At 35.2% G+C, this 16,875-nt stretch overlaps 3 protein-coding genes across 4 annotated transcripts; all 3 read right to left on the reverse strand.

Annotated features, from left to right (window-relative positions):
• Positions 1-3,033: 3,033 nt before the first annotated feature.
• LOC21393220 (transcription factor bHLH51) lies at positions 3,034-4,506 on the reverse strand. Its single transcript, XM_010107135.2, has 2 exons — positions 4,127-4,506; positions 3,034-3,807 (listed from the first exon to the last, which is right to left on the reverse strand). Exons 1-2 carry the CDS (start codon positions 4,412-4,414, stop codon positions 3,316-3,318), a joined length of 780 nt encoding a protein of 259 aa, XP_010105437.1. The 5' UTR covers positions 4,415-4,506; the 3' UTR covers positions 3,034-3,315.
• Positions 4,507-6,683: 2,177 nt separating this feature from the next.
• Positions 6,684-8,779, reverse strand: LOC21393221. 2 transcript variants are annotated; one of them, XM_010107136.2, is made up of 2 exons: positions 8,643-8,779; positions 6,684-7,535 (listed from the first exon to the last, which is right to left on the reverse strand). In XM_010107136.2, exons 1-2 carry the CDS (start codon positions 8,682-8,684, stop codon positions 6,810-6,812), a joined length of 768 nt encoding a protein of 255 aa, XP_010105438.1. In that variant the 5' UTR covers positions 8,685-8,779; the 3' UTR covers positions 6,684-6,809. The 2 variants fall into 2 exon arrangements, with proteins under 2 accessions (XP_010105438.1, XP_024027324.1); XM_024171556.1 differs by having other exon boundaries at positions 6,684-7,538.
• A 3,498-nt stretch (positions 8,780-12,277) lies between these two features.
• Positions 12,278-15,870, reverse strand: LOC21393222 (GDP-Man:Man(3)GlcNAc(2)-PP-Dol alpha-1,2-mannosyltransferase). The gene is made up of 7 exons (XM_024171555.1): positions 15,439-15,870; positions 14,689-14,975; positions 14,129-14,315; positions 13,761-13,829; positions 13,467-13,660; positions 12,940-13,049; positions 12,278-12,825 (listed from the first exon to the last, which is right to left on the reverse strand). Exons 1-7 carry the CDS (start codon positions 15,736-15,738, stop codon positions 12,581-12,583), a joined length of 1,392 nt encoding a protein of 463 aa, XP_024027323.1. The 5' UTR covers positions 15,739-15,870; the 3' UTR covers positions 12,278-12,580.
• Between the last annotated feature and the right edge of the window lie 1,005 nt (positions 15,871-16,875).

Below are 16,875 nucleotides of genomic sequence, written 5' to 3' on the forward strand. Positions count from 1 at the left end.
TATATAACGACTCTCTTTATCTCCGGTTTATCATTATTATTATTTTTTAAGAAAAAAACCAAGTTACGCGTTTGTTTGTATATATATACATACACACATATATTGTCAGACTTCTCTATGCGTGATCTTGGAAAAACTACGGGTTTATGAAGTGGGGGGTCTAAGGAGGTTATAACTGACTCAAAAAATAACGGCTTTTTTTCCTAGCAATTCTTAAAACCTGTTGATGAAATCATCTTCAACGTAACGTTACAGCTCCGAAACTATGGCGGTTAGGTTACGTAAAATAAATATTTGTCAAGGCCGTTATTTCTAGGGCAATATTAGCCGTTGATGAGTGGATAGATTGTATAATATTATATTAACGACCAAATTGAGAGGATTTTGATGACGTGATGAGTGAGCAAGATTAAAAGATATAAATATATATATATAAATCATAAATGGCATATTTATATATATAACGGATAGCCGTTTGGGTGTAGTGGGAAGGGGACGTAATGGTAAACGGAAGGGTAGGAAGTGGACGAGAAACTCAAAAGAGAAAAAACTGCTAAAACGGGGAATGCGGGGGGTTAGGGGGAGTTAGTTAGTTGAAACAGTACACATTACGTACTGTCACCCTAACTGTATACTGTTGCGGTTGTGTAGGTACGGCTTGCAGGGTCCATGCTTATGGGGGTTGAAATCTCAGTTTTACACGACATGATGATGATAAAATTAATTGAGTGATGTTTAAGATTTTTTTTTTTTCTTTTTAAACGAGGGATTTGAACTCTATATGTCAATGGAAATGTGTATTGAGATTATCCAAGTTTTAAGTAATTTTATGAAATCTCGCAACAATTTGGGTTGTTTGAAAACATGTACGGCTCTCATTTCAAATGAGGAAAAAAGGGATTTGAGCTCTATACCTGTTTCTGATTGTTTAGAAACATGTATACAAGTAAAACATATATAGTATTTGCGTTTTTTCATTTTTCTGTGTTGAAATTGGCCAAATATTACTGTACATATGCTAACTAAGGGTATTCAAAATTTCATAAAATCCGTCAACCCAACTTTTTTCCACGCACTTGCTAAACGCAAAGGCCATATCATTAAGCCATAGATTTGTTGGACCGGGGATTCAACCCGCCTTTGTTCGGTAGGCAAGTTGAGTTCGAGTTGTGAAAATCCTTCACAAGCTTGACCCGTCCCTCTTTTTTTTTTTTTTTTTTTTTTTTTTTTTTTTTTTTTTTTTTTTAATGGATTCTTATATCTGATTAACTCATCTTTTTTCTTTTAATTTTGGCTAGCTAGTTGCTAATAGATGATTGTGGTAAGTTTGAATTCAAACCCTATTTTACACAACGGATTAGTATATTGTAAAGTGCTGTTTATCGTAGTTCATGTTTATTAGTATTGTAAATTGGTTTAAGCTCGTGGCAATAGATGTTTATGCTTAAAATGCTAAATATTCCAACACATAAGTGGACAAAAATAATTTATAAAAAGGATTAGAAGTTAAACTTTTTAGAAAAAAACGATGCATATGTGCCCTGCTCACCAACCCACCCGCCAAACCATGAATAAATAGCCTAAGACCACTTAGTGTAGTAGCATCTAGGTTTGAGTCATTGAGTGGGATGGGATTAGGAAAAAAAAAAAAAATGCTGGTTCGAGATTGTATTAAAATAAAAATAAAAAAAAGAGAATAAATAAGTTGGTTTTCGTAGTGTTAGCAGGTAAAATTGGGAGTGAGCAGTGTGCTACAATGCTAACGTAGTATGATTGACAAAGACACACAACCTTCCAACTTGTAACACGTGTATGTTTCTTTTCAAATAATTCACACATGAAGCATTATTCTCATAGAAAACAAAATTCAACTTCTTTATGCTTTTTACAGGATGGTCAAGAAAAAAAAATATATTGCTAAAACGTATCAAGTTTTATATTGTTTATAGATGTACATGAGGTGGGTTCTCAGAATCGAGTCTTTGAATTATTGCTTGAAATATCTTTCATCTGGTACAATAGTAATTTAAACTATTTGTATGGACTGGAAATTCAAAATTTGAGGGCCCCCATTGCCGCACCTTTCTAAAGCTTCTGCGATGTGCATCTACTACCAATAGAAAAAATTCTATCCAATTATCAAAATAATAATTAAAAAAAGTCTTTCCAATTATAAGGTCTATAGTTTGAGAGTGGTTAAAGGCTATATAGATCAAGGTTATACCATAACTTTTCCCCCTTTTTTGGGAGGATAATTTTTTTCACCGAGTTATCATGTTCAACCCCACTATTACATACACAATGGCATTCAGCTATCTTTTAATAATTTTAATGCCATTTTCTTACCTAAAAGTATTTGATAAGCAGTGCAAGCATTCGGATATATCATATCAATTAGGCTAAAGAGTATTACTACTAGTCTACTACTGCTAGTTGTGGTACTCTTTACCTGTTTTTGCTGTCGTTTAGCAACCGAAGATTTTTTTTTTTCTTTTTTTGAAAAATATTAGCAAGGGCACTTCAAATACAATGTTATAATTTATAATTGATGTGCTAATTATAAATTTAACATTTGAATGTAAAAAAATATTCTCTAATAAAAAATTATTTGTTGTGCTAAATTTCTATTTTGTGAAAAATTTCTTACTATATAGCACATGACAAACATAACATTTGATTGATATGTTTACCTTTTCATTTAATTATTGCAACTTTTACGTATTTAAATTATTTCAAAATTAAAAGTCTACTTTTACAACTTTTAAAGCTTATAATGATAGAAAGAAGTAAATTTAACATTTCAAATAACATTATGCATTAACATACCTCATCATATTTTTTAGTATTAAATATACAATTAGCATCAAAATTTACATCCAAGATGGTCTAACCACGGAAGGAAGGAGAAACTATGAAAAATAATAATGCAATCATTTTTTTTTTTTAACTCTTTTACCCCCTTAAAGTTTTTCAAAGTACTAATGATGTTGGGAGTGAAAGGAGGTAGTAGTGTAGTTGCTTTCAAGCGAGAGAAGAAAAGTGATCATACGTCTCCTTTTTCTATGATAAGAAACCACTTGATGTATTATTCTCACATCTCTTGCTTTTGCACTCAGATCTCGCTCACACGCCCATAATACATTGTATGATTGAAGCATATGTCCGGACTCCGCGGATTAAAATATTAACAATAAAGACACAAATTAACGGTAATTACACACCCGACTCCACCACAACACCCTCAACTTTAAAAAACAATATATATTAACAATAACGAGTAAACCAAAAATAAAAAATGTTACGCAAATTTATTAATTATTGATTGCATGAAGGCAAGAAGAACCTCTGCCTCTTGCTTCTAATGCGACAATTTGAAGCCATAGATTCTGAAGCAATTTTGCTCAAAACCAATTTAAGCGACTGTTTTAGAGTGTTTATGGAAACGGCTTCTTGAGCATGATCCTTAGAGCAAAGAATGAGAACGCTCTTGATTCTGCCACCAATACTAGCCACATCGGCTCTAACTGGTGTGAGTCTTAGGCCTTTGAGGACCTGAATGAGCTCCGAGAAAAGCTCTGGCCTGTCGTCACAGCAAACCGATGCCCTTATGTAAATGTTGTTGTCACTTTTACTGCTTTTTTTGTTGGTGAGGTTCATGACATTCACATCTTCATCAGAAAGATCACTCTCAATAATTATCTCATCAACTTCTGTTGGAACTATCAAGGATTTTCCCACTTCCACTGCTTTTCTCTTCAGATCCTTCACTTGATCAATCACACTTCCTAACAAAGCCGCCTTGTCCATCTAATTCATTAAAAAATAAAAAATAAAAAAAATAGAAACTTTTAGTATATATAAAAAATGGAAAATTGGTATTGAAGTGAATATCTACCCAAATCAGCACATGCCCAATATGACTAATGAACTCATATTTGATCTTATTCACCCAAAACATGAGATCAGAAATAGTACTGGGCAATAATCTAATAGTATGTTTGGTTTATAAATTTGAAGAGAAATATAAATTTTTACCGAAAAAAGTTTAAATTATGGCTCAAACCTATGAACCAAACACTTCATAAATCTATCAAATTATCAAAATATAGAGAGATGAGAAATTTACCTTATCGGACTTGGGAATTAGTTTCCTAAGAGTTGCAAGCTGTGCATTAATTCTGTCCCTACGACGCTTCTCTGCTTGGCTGTGGCTCTTAGAAGCGGCCATTGCTTTATCCTCTGCATGATTATCAATCGGTAGAGAAAGCGATGGTAATCCACAGAATTGGAAAGCTGTAGAGGTTGATACATATTGATGAGAAGGTATGTGCCATGGAACCAGCAACGAAGACTCTGAAAAGTTTGCCTCTTTGGGCTGATTAGGAGAGGAATATTGGTGGCAAAAATTTTCCATGGCCGAGGAGAAAATAAATCAAAACTAGTCATCGTAAAATCTCACTCAGTACTGCTTTTTATCCCACATCAATAAGAGCTATAGCAACTAGTTTTACTGTTTACCCAAAAAAAAAAAAAGGCGCTAATAGTGATCTGATATGGTGATCTTCACGTATGATGGTGATTGGTGTAATATCCACAAGGGCCTTATTGAAAAAAAAAAAAAAATTGTCTAACGAAAATTGTGCTTGGATCTATCCACTTGTCATTTCAACAATATCGTGATTATTTGTTTATAATTTATTTTTTTTTAAGATACAAGAAATGACCCACAAGTGAAATTGTAGATTGTCCTATGCCAGGGTATTAATACTAATGCTGACTGAACTTTGGACAAAAAATCAAAAGGGAATGCACAGGAAGTCTCTTCGATAATTGGTATAGATAAATTGACCCACAAGTGTACAATCTTTCAAAATTACTATGGTTCTTTGGTGCTTTTATTCTTACGCAGGATATGTATGCATATAAAGCCGCAACAGTGTTCCTATTTAGTTTCTTCTTCATTGAAATCCAATACAAATTGTTTCTTTGTTTGAACTTTAACAAATTTAATTTTTTTTTTCCTAATTTATGTCAAATTGAGGCCTAAAGAGAAGGAACGAATTAGCGGCTAAGTTTGTCCACTTCCATAGGCGGGGTTTTTTTTTTTTTTTTTTTTTTTTTTTTTTTTTTTTTTTTTGACTAGATATATATCCTACACGGAAGTAAACAAGAGTGCTAAAATCAGAATCACAGCAATATTGTCACTTTTGTAGGACCGTGTAAAACTCACCATAAAGACGACTTTAAAGATTGATACGACCTTTGATCAACCACTCACTTTGCCAACTTCTGTTTACTCAAAACAACATTGTGTGGTATATATGACTCCCGTGTTCTTTTCTTCCTCTAGTGGGTTTTTTTTTTTTTTTTGTTTTATTTTTTTTTTCTCATCTCTTTTTTACTCGCAAGAGGGGATCAGAAAATGCAGTTTTCTGGGTCCCATTTGCTTCGACAGTTTTTGCTAAATCAGATCGTCGGCAAGATCTTGACACAATGAAAATGTGCCAAACCAAAGTTTTTCTTCATGATTGAACCTAAAACGGCTATGTCAAATACCCTTAACTTGTCTACTTAAGTTCTTCTCAACTTTCTTTCTTCTTCTCTCAAGATGCGCTTAGGGTTTGATCTCCACAGCCGCACTTTAGGATCCCTGCCCGACCTATGTACGAGTGAAAACTAAACTTAAATTGAACCAAGTCTTGTTCTATTAGTGGGTCCTAAATTTTCAAAGTGAAGAACGGAATGGAGACAGGTTGACACCAAAAATCATTTTTTCTTACATTTTAAAAAAAAAAAATACTTTGGATAGCAAGATCCCGCAAAGATTCAGCAGGCCTGCTAGAGAAAAACTGGTGTGAAATACAGGGAAAGAACCATGATGAAAATGTGCCAAATCAAGGTTGTTAAAGGAACCAACTTTTTCTTAACATGCTCTATGGAGATCGCCCTTGGATTCCACGCAACTTGGCGGCCGGGGTTTTTTGGCACCTTTGGTTAACGACAAACGACAGAAAACAGCAGTAGGGTTACTTAAAAGATACGATAACCATAAGAAATGACGACAAAAGAGACAATGAACAGCTCAATTAAATCACGGGCACATCAAAATATATAAACCGAGCCCTCAGACCCCATTAAGCACACAATTTAGTTTTAGCTTTTCAAGTTGTTTTGGATCAGAAATCTAGGGACGAGGTTTAAAGATTTGAATAGCCTAATTTTGTCATATCAAAACTCTATTCCATAGAGTTAAACAAGTCACAGAACTCTGCTGTATGAGTATTAATAACCCTTTTATTTATTGTCTAAATAATCGGATTTGAGAAGATCTGTCATTAGTGATAATTTGGCGTTCATAAACATGCATTAGAGCTATGTTCTCTATCCAAAGTTCAATGCTTTGAATAGCCTTTTGTCATATCTAGACTCAATTACACAAAGACAAACAAGTAGAAGAGCTTAGTAGACGGTATATATTTTCGAATCGTTGGATTTTGACCAAATCACGTCAACTTTTTTGCACTATTTGATACCGACTTGGAATAATGTGACAAATAATGTGAGATTCAGATGCACACGTTACCGCAAGACGTTCCCTACCTGATAAGCCTTCTGAACAAGGTACACCATGCTGCAAATGTTGAATACTACTATAAATATTGACCAAGCAAATCTTTGTACACTGACTGCAAATATTTCTTGCCCGCAACAAGATTTTATATCCACAATGCAGATACAAAAACAGTGTATGAATGGATCAAGAGGGTGGCTTGTTCAAAATTTGTGGAACCCCATTGCCAGTCTAAGTTTTAGTACTCGTTGAAATGGATGGCACCAACTTTCCACACAATGTATGTTGTGGCAAACATCACTGTGCTGATGAAGACAAATGAGAAAACGATGATGAACAAATCATTACCCCCAGGAAACTGGAAAGTGAAGCCCTGCTGTGGCAGCCCTCGCTTGCTGTCGTCGAACATATTTCCCGGGGCTTCTGGAAGTCCCTTTTTCTTCCCACGATCGCTCTCTCTAAGAGCATCCAGTACTTTGCTTCCCATGTCTGGTTTAGATGCCTTTGACTCTGTGTTGTAACGACTGAGAACCCTGGCTGCCCTTAGTCTCTCCCTCACCGTTAGTGGTGATCTTTTCGGTTTCTCTTGCTGGTCAGTTGATGGTAATGTCTCTCCTTGATTTGGAGAAATTGGTGAACCGTTGGAAGCCTCGGAGGTTTGAGGCAATGACTCGTTTCGAGGACTAGTTTGGACCTGACTATTTTCAATAGAATAAAGCGAAGAAGGAAGATTACTAGTTGAAATTTGATCATTAGACAATAATCTTTCAGCATTTCCAGAACCGCCATCGCTGGTTTCTGCAGTAAACCGATCGCCTTCTGCAACTGAGAGGCTGAAGTCCCACCTTTTTCCCTTTACAAGTCTCCTTGACCCTGATGCTCCAAAGGAGGATTTTACTTGGCAGGCCTTTGATATTGAAGCTCCACTAGAAGGCTTTGAGACATTCTGGTACTTGATTCGTAACTTCTAAAGAAGAAACACTTGTAAATGACTAACAAATACAGAGATCTTTTCTTTTCATTAGTAACAAATAAAAGAAAAATCATCCCTCCCTATCATAGGTATAACAAGACCTTGAACCATTAATGATCATGAGCATAGTGTTATAATCACACAACTACATATATTGCCGAAAAGGCAGCTAACATGTCCTTTGCAGGAAAAATAGAAAGGTTACATGTGACAAAAAATAGACTCGGTCTCGGGGAATTACAAAATTTTGAATGTGAGAAATTCCCTCCTGAGTTTGGCAGTAAACTCCAGGATAAGCATGTTATCATCCCAACAGTTGCTATAGATTAGCTAAAGTCACTGATTATTATTATTATTTTTAATAATCTCCAGTATTAGTTTGGGCATGTTAAAGTGGACATTGTCATTGTTCAACCACCTATGGGAGATAAGAGTGGCTTAATCCAGTAGGGTCAAGTCAATAAAGAACAAACTAGACTCCATTACAGAAGAAAGTAAATACCAAGCTCCAAAACTAAGCATATCATTTTTCACCATTTCCTTTCTTCTATTGCTTAGATTTTGTTTATCACTATCAGTAGATTCAGTAGTTGCAAGTTTTAAAAGGCTTCAAATATGCCATATGATTTCCACAACCTGAGATCAGAAAATGTCCTAAAACTCCTCCTTCTCTCCCTCTCTCCCACGAAATCTACCTTATTCCAGATTGTTACACAAACAGTGATCAATACAAATCTATATGCTAATTAAGATATAAACAGGTATAAGTTTGAATTAAATTATTTAAACACAAGAAGCTGGGGCTGGTCACACGTTTACTACCATGAAAGGGAGATTTTTTTTTTCCTTCTCTTCTTTCATCTCCTCCAAAGTCCATTTTCCAAGCAAAACGCGTTGTAAACAAACAAAATCCTAATACGAATAAAACTTGACTCCCACCAATAAAGCCACAGGAAAACTCAGAAACTTCGGAAGCAAAACATTAACAAGAAAGTATTCCACAAAAACCCAGATAAGAAAAATGGTTGTTCACAAAATGATATATATATATATATATATATAGAGAGAGAGAGAGAGAGAGAGAGAGCAAAGGTTTACCGTTGAAGTGAAACCCAGGACGGAGTTCAATGACACTGCCATTTGTGGTGTGTGTTTAAGGGCCAACCATTTGGAAAAACAAAAGGAAAGTGTTTTGCTGGGAATTTTGTTTGTGGGGGAAGTAACTGGCGATAAGGTGAGTGGCTCGTAATCGAAAATAAATCTTTTACTTGGCATCTAACTGATTGCCGTCAAAGCGCGTGTTTGGCACGCCGCTTTTAATGAGCTTTTATTTTGGGCCTGAAAAGTGTATCCCATTGGGTAACTTCTGTTTGGCCCATATTTGAGTATTTAAAAAATAGTAAAAAATATGTCAATATGAAAAGCTTAAGAAAGTATATAGGTCAATTTTTAGTTATAGAAATTAATAGGCCATAACTTGTCAAGTTATGGTTCATAACCAGATAAGTTATGGACAAACTTGTCAAGTTATGGTTCATAGTCAGACAAGTTATGGACAACAACTTGTCAAGTTATTGTTCATAACTAGACAAGTTATGGATGAAAACAGTAATTTGGCCTATTTATTAACTTATGTAAACTATTGGCCTATTAATTTTAATTCATCTCAAGTCTTGGCCTATTTTCCTCTTTCTCCCAAAAAAAAGGGTTAATTCCACTAAAGTTTACATTCAATCTCACTTTAGTCCATAACTTTTCAAGCGTCACACAGATAGTCTATAAGATTTTATTTTATTTCAATTTCAGTCCTTTCATTAACTAGGCGTTAAAATTTGATAGAATCTATGTAAATTAGAATATAAAATTAGAAACAACTAAAATTTTGAGTATATATGTGGAAATTAACTTTTGATTTTTTATATTATTTTATGGGATGTTTGTTTCAAGAGTTCGTTCCTAGTTCTGAGTCATGGTGCTTGATTCTTTACAGTGTTTTTCTCATGAAAAATTTAAATTTCAAAAATCAGAATCGTGAATCATAGTTCTGAACCCATTAACCAAATGTCCCATTAGTCTCTAAACTTTATATGTTTCTAATTTTAGTCTATAGTTTTTATATATTCTGTCAAATATTTAACACTAAACTAACAAAAGGACTGAAATTGAAACAAAATAATATCTCAGGGACTAACTATGCGACGTTTAAAAAGTTAAGACTAAAGTAGGATTGAGGCTAAACCTCAAAGACTATTTATGAGATTAACCCTAAAACAAATAAAAAAGTTTTCTCAATAATGATGATGATGATTATAAATGGTGATTTTCACTTTTCCCAGCTTAAGTAGGAATTGTAAGTACAAAACCCCATTTCCCCATTAATCAAATAAAATATTGCCAATGGGTTGGTGCTGCTTGCGGTAAGGTGACTCCACTAACTATCTAAACAAAACTAAACAAAGAAGCCTAATGTTTACTGAAGAAAGCATTTCAGTAAACAATAAAACGTATCATCCCTAACATTGTGACATGCACACACTCTACACGACTACATGATCAAAGTAAATTAAAAACTCTACAATATATAATAGTAGTACTACTAAAATGGATTAAGATTAAGTAACTAAAGAATATAACGCATATAACATATCAACACCAAAAACTAATGATAATGAGCAATGGTATCTTCCAATATATAGTGCTCTTCCAATCTGCGAAGCAAGAAACACTTCAGCAGTTGCACACTTAATCATGTCATCGGTCAGCCGCCGGCGGGCGAACTATTACCACGCGAATTCGACTACGTGATTTTTTCTCCGCTTCTCTTAGTTCATGTGTTATTCTCCAAGCACAACCCCAGCCAACTTGGCTAAACCATAACGATTCAAGTTAATCACCTTCCGAGCAGCCAACGCTCGCAGCTCCACCAACTTGGGTATGACCCAGGCGTGGTCCTTCTCCATCTTCTTCACCACTTTCTCTATTCCGACGCCGACAACTGTCACTCTGCCGTCATGGAGAAAGTCCTTAAGCACCTTAGGGTTCCACATTTCGCATTCGTAGAGTTTAAATTTGTACGGAAGGCAGTGGTTTCGACGCCAATATGGGTCGCTTCATACGGTTCATCTTCGTGGCTTCCTAACATATATAGAGGAAAAAATTAAAATTTATTCAGTTACAAGAAATTATTGAATCTTTGCATATATGAAGTTAAATGATAAGATATTATTTACGCAAAAACAAAAAGCTTATGATATGTACTTGTTAGTTCCAACGCAAATTTGTAACAATATGTCATACGGTTTGTATTTCTGGTTTCTAATTAATAGTAAAATATGTGGGCTGTGGCGTGGTATGAAAAAAAAAAAAAAAAAAAAAAAAACCCCTAACACCTAAAATGCAATTATATATAAGGAAATTTGATAAAAATTAGAAAGTTGAAGATAATGCCTACAGTTTTATTTTTCTTATCTTAACAAAAGAATCTCGTTCCCAAAATTATATATATACATAACATGACATAGAGGAAACAAATAACAGTAACAAGAATGTTATGTATACGAGGAAACAAATAACAGTAACAAGAAATTCTTGGACTTTTACGTATGAAGTTTAAGTGATAATATCATGTCTATATAGTTTTCATATAATCATAATAATTTTTGAAAATGAATATATAGTCATGTATTCACAATTGTTACCTTTTGTGGAAAGGCTGCTTCCGTTTGCATAGTTGAGACTACGATCAGCGGAAAGACAGACGACAAGGTTCTGGCGACGTAATTTGTCGCGGTAGATCTACCATTGTTTCGTATCGGACTCGGTTTGAGCATAAGTTGTGGCTATGTCGAATCTACTATCAACCCGAACAGTGTAATTGTCTTCGTTTTCGGCTCGTTTAATGTTATCTCCATGGCTTCGCCTTCTTGCCTCCATAGTTCTCTGTGTTTATTTCTGTGTTTTTTGCGTTGGTATCTTCATCTATAGTGCCTAGTTTAGGATATTTATATAGCCAGATTTATTATTATTATTATTATTATTAGTCATTGAATTATGACACATGCCACTTCGATCCACAAACTTTTAAATTTGATAAATTACTGCTTAAATTTTAATTTTTAGGATGTTTTGGTCCTTCACACTACAATTGGAGAATGGTCTTGCAATTTCTAAGATAATCCTTTATAGAAATAGTTACCTTAAATGCAAAATGTTCTAGCTTTGTTTTAATAATAATGAGGAGAATATATATTTTATATTTTTTTTGAGAATATATATATTTTATATTTAACACAAATATTTGTGAAAAAATTCATTTATCGTGCAACTAGGACATGATGTTTTCTCTGAAATTTCAAAAACTTTTTGTCAGTAGCTAGAGATCAAAACAGTAAAAAAAAAAAAAAAACAAAACAAAAGTTAAATGACTAATTTATCAAAATTAAAAGTCAAAAAACAAAACAGAAGTTAAATGACTAATTTGTCAAAATTAAAAGTTCAAGATCAAGTGAACAATGCTCAACTAAGAATCTCAAAATGTTGATTGCAAACTAGGAGTAAGGCTGTTTTGGAGGTTATTTGTGAAAATAACCGCTAAATGATTCCAAAATGAAAAATAAGAGTCACTGGTAAAAATCCCCAGGACGTACGATCAAACAAAATTAAGAGGAATCCCAATAAAAATTGGGTGGGGACCCGGCGGTTTAGGTTCCATTGCTCTGTATATATTTTTAAATAAAAAATTGCTAAAAGTGGGAGCATCACAACATTAAAATGTTTTTTCAGAGAGAAAAAGTTGATATTGGCTTTTTTTTGTCCCGCGTTTTTTCCGGAACATAAAACTGTTGTTCTTGTTCTTCGCTTCCTTCAATTATACGTTGGAAATCAGAACTGCCCAATTACTTATTACCTCCAATAATAAAGCTTCATTTACCAATCCAAGTACTCGCCATCACAAAATCATGAAAAGCAGATAACGTCTCTATTAAATAGCTCTACCTTAACTGAGTATTTGTATGCCAGTATGTGTTGTTTGTCTATCATTTGGACACATGGTTTAGAATTGGTCGTATGGCAGCTTTGAAATCTTCGAAAAATCTTTGCTCCGAAAATCTGCTAGCTCGTCTCCTAGCTGCTGAAGCCATCTTGAGCCTCTCGGTCTCTGGCATTTCAATGATACTGAGAATAGCGTCTGCATATTCATCCACGGTGCAGGCGAGAAATCCGGTTTGCAGTCCACCTTCTTCCAAAACAATATCCATCTTCGGGCCAGCAGAATTATGAGCTGAAGCAGCAAGAAAGGAAAACAAGGTAGGTCGGTGCACATAAAAAACATTAAAATGAGGCAGAATATATATGAACTTTCTTGACCAAAAAAAAAATCAGCAGGGGTGCTTACCAATTGGGATGGCGCCCGCAGCCATATACTCTACCACGCTAATGCCAAAGTGTTCATCAGTCATGGAATGAATCCCGGCGATGGCACCTCCCAAAAGTTTCACCAGATCCCTGAAGATGTCAAAATTAACTGATACTAAGAAAGAGAACAAAAATCCAACAGATAGAAAACAGTTGGTTCCCAGAAAAAAAAAAAAAAAAAAGAGAGAGAGAGCATGCTAGAACATTGTGATCGTCATTAAATTTGTATTCATCTCTTTCAAGTTTCACCAGCTACATATTGTGTGCTAGTTAAGAGTTTTTCTTTGGGGCTTTAACAAATAAGGGAACAGAGCCATAATCACCAAACTTTCGAAAAGAGGGAAATTCATTTCATTTCTTAATTTCTTATGAAAGCCAATAAAATGAGCTCTAGATTCACAAAGTTTCTCGTGGCTTTTCACATCACAGATACGCATTCTGGATGTTCCTGCCAAAACATTTAACTACAAGACTAAAACACGCCACAAATAAGTTTCAGGAACAGACCTGTATGTAAGATTTTTATGGAATTCCACATCTGAGTCCACCTTCAGTTCAACTGCTCTATTCTTCAAATTTTGTAGTCTTTCCTCGTCCGATTTATTACGACAACTGCCGACAAACTGGAGCTTAGGTCTTGGCAAGTTGGCATCTAGACTTCCTAATGCAACTGAGAAGGCCTCAAGTTGGAGAGTGTGTGCCTGGGAGAGAAGAACCAAGTTACAAAGGGTTTGTGATAAAAACCAAAGGCCTCAGAATGGAGCGGCCAAAAAATTTAGTACCTTCTGCTCATATGCCCACCTTTTCTGGACGAAATTGAGCAACGGATATAATCTTGGGGGGCTTAGCTGACCTTTCTAAAGGAAGTACCTGTTTCAGTAATGCTAGTTAAAAACTCACAAGTGATTGACAACAAATATTAAGATACATGTTTGAAAAGTAAGAATTGGAAAAGCATGGTCACGATAGTGCAATATGCCATGAACAAAAAAAAAGTACCGCATTGAAGCAGATAAACGATGGTGATTGATTAGGGACAGGAAATTTTGGCTTGATTGTACTAACAGTACAAAAAATTCAATGCAGGTCCTGCTACAAAGATCTTGTCCAATCATGCACGGATTTTCTGATATAATTATGTAGAAAAATAGAAACAAAAGATTACAAACCTGAAGTCCAGAGGTATCACAAGGAGGATAGACTCGCTTTGTACGATCTGGGATCTTCCAAAGCTTCTCAATGTGAGACCGAGTCCATGAAGAGTTAACCATAGCAAGATGGGCACAAGATCCTACAAAGCCATACATCCAGCTGAATAAAGTGTAATAGATGATTTTGATCCTTGATAGCCAAACACTGCCACAAGAGAAGATCTATGAGGTTTTGCATTAAAGCAGACAAAGGTAATACATAGTTTCTCAATTCTACTGAAAATCCTGAAGAGATGAAAGCTGAAACAACAGCGTCCTGGTAAATGTATAGGACTGAGATTTATCATCAGGTTCCAAAATTATCTTAAACATATTTGACCAAAAATTTGTGCAAGAATCACGACAACACAAATATGCAATTTAACAACCACAAATATAACCTTTGAGGAATAAAGGAATTGTTATCAGTAGTTCAATAGTCTAACAACACATGTTTTCAACATGATGGCCCAACATTTAGTGCAACAAGAGCGTAGTATTCAATATTCATAAAAAAGATCTAAGGAGTCAATTCACACCTTCGAGCAATCAAAGCATCATTGTTGTACATAGAATTCTGATCACGAACACGAGATAGCATGTCTACACTGATCGTAGGATAATGGGTATAGCAGATAACTTTGCATCCAAACATCCGGGCAAGTGGATATGTAAAAGCATATCCACTAGTATCAAAATAATATAAAGGGGTGAAACTGCACAAAGCTTCCCAAGAGAGGTATACAGAACCAAGGCTTTGCCCAATCATAGTGAACCGAGGATAAGTCGTTTCTTCCACCCACTTCCTTTTATACAAATGCACCACCTGAGCATTGAAATATTGTAGTGTTTGTGAATTATAAGTAACTTCATGGCAGCTCATTTATCATCTTGAAAACCAAAATTTAGTCATTAGCAATCCTAATCTCAAAGTAGAAAAAACCCTGCTGCTGCTTATTGTTACTGAGCTGATTAACCCAGGAAAAGACCTCCCTCCACATTGAAATTAAACCAATTTTTCAACTGATATTTCAGTGCCTAGTTTATAACAGATTTTTACATAAATTTTGAATGCAAATAGAAATTTTAAGAGCTATTATATTTTACATGTTTCACCGTTTCTTTACGGGGTTTAAGAGCTAATTACACTTGTAAAAAAAACCCTCAAAACTTGCTTAACCAATCAAAATTTGATTAAGAAAAACAAAAACTAGAATCACATATATTATATATGAATCCAATTAAGAGAAGAAATCGCAAGGAAATTTTATTCAAATTAAATTGATTACCTTAGGTGGATGAATGAGTTTGACTCCGAATCGGTCAAGGGCTCGAGCCATCAAGGTCTGAGGCGAGGCATCGTGGTCGCCGGTGTAGACGACGCAGTCAAGGTCGGGGAGTTCCTCCTGAAATGCCTTGACGGCGCACCACAGAACTCTCTCTCCTCCGCCGCCGTCGTTGGTGTAGGGATGGAAGAACCCCACGGCTCGTTTCCTGCTCCTTCTGCCATTGATTACGTGCCAAACGAATCGAAGAAGTAGGGCTACTGTAGCAGAAATCCAAGCCCAAAGGGCAATTCCATTTGCCATTGAAGTGTAGTAAATCAAGGATTTCGGATCGAATCGGAATCGATCATCGATGGCCTAAACGACAAGTATGGAGCTTTGCAGTAATGGAATGGAAGTCTGGTAACTTCTTTTTTTCTTTTTTTTTTTAAGGAATCTAACTCCAAAAAAAGTTAAAAAGAAAAAAATGATAAGTTTCTTCCATTAATAAGTAAATAAATAAAGAGATGTTTGGTTCATGAATTAAAATTATGAGATTAAAATTATTTTTGATTTATATGTGTTTAATTTTTAATTTATATGTATTTTTTATAAAAAAAATACTATAATAAACCACAAATCATAATTCAAATCAAGACACGAATCTCCCAACCAAACAACCCCTAAAATTCATAATTCAAAAAAATTTAAAACATTCACATTATAATTTTAAAAAAAAGTATTCTTTAAAAAGTTAATTTCCGCTGCCGGGATTCGAACCCGGATACTAAACTCAAGTATTAACCAATGAGCTACAGCGGATTTTCAATTGCAATGATGATTTTTTAGTTCTATATTGGAATTAGAACTCAGTTCTAATTAGCTGTGTCAATTCGTCTGGCAGTGCACGATTTGGCACGGTCTGGCTTTTTAATGTTACGGGCCGGGCCAGCCCGGTACGTCTGAATGACTAGGGCTGGGTTGGGCCTTATTTTCTCAACCTGCGGCCCAGGCACGACCATGGCCCGTTGAAGACTCAGGCACACCCAGACCAGGCACGACATAGGCCCGTGAAGGACTACGCACGGACCAGCACAGGCCCAGGCACAGCCCTGCCCAGGCACAGCCCTGCCCAGGGTCGGTGGTACCTCAACCGGTCGACCTCAGTGGTCGACTGGTAGAGGCATCACCGGTCGATTGGTGGATTACTACTTCTCTGCTATCGGTTGACCAGATTACACTCGATTTGCATTTTTTATCATATTTAATGACAAAAAAATGAAATATATCATATGCCCTAAAAAGTTGTGATTTTATTGAAATAATATGAATAATTACAAATAAATGACTGTCTCGTTAAAAATCTTGCTAAGTAAAACCTGTGGGGAGATCGAGACAAAACCTTAGCGAAGGAAAAAATAGTGCAGTATACAAGGATAATTAAATTACATTGTGGCTGAA

Source organism: Morus notabilis, unplaced genomic scaffold (genome assembly GCF_000414095.1).
Source record: "Morus notabilis unplaced genomic scaffold, ASM41409v2 Scaffold1198, whole genome shotgun sequence".
Taxonomy (NCBI): Eukaryota; Viridiplantae; Streptophyta; class Magnoliopsida; order Rosales; family Moraceae; genus Morus; species Morus notabilis.

Excerpts from the sequence above, each read along its gene's own strand:
- LOC21393221 (XM_024171556.1), bottom strand. The coding sequence starts at position 8,684 with ATGGCAGTGTCATTGAACTCCGTCCTGGGTTTCACTTCAACG. Across the intron at positions 7,539-8,642 it reads TCCTGGGTTTCACTTCAACG|AAGTTACGAATCAAGTACCA; the intron begins GTAAACCTTTGC and ends TTTCTTCTTTAG.
- LOC21393220 (XM_010107135.2), bottom strand. The coding sequence starts at position 4,414 with ATGGAAAATTTTTGCCACCAATATTCCTCTCCTAATCAGCCCAAAGAG. Across the intron at positions 3,808-4,126 it reads TAATTCCCAAGTCCGATAAG|ATGGACAAGGCGGCTTTGTT; the intron begins GTAAATTTCTCA and ends TTAATGAATTAG.
- LOC21393222 (XM_024171555.1), bottom strand. The coding sequence starts at position 15,738 with ATGGCAAATGGAATTGCCCTTTGGGCTTGGATTTCTGCTACAGTAGCC. Across the intron at positions 13,661-13,760 it reads CTCAATTTCGTCCAGAAAAG|GCACACACTCTCCAACTTGA; the intron begins GTGGGCATATGA and ends CTTCTCTCCCAG. Across the intron at positions 13,050-13,466 it reads CATAAAAATCTTACATACAG|GGATCTGGTGAAACTTTTGG; the intron begins GTCTGTTCCTGA and ends TGACATCTTCAG.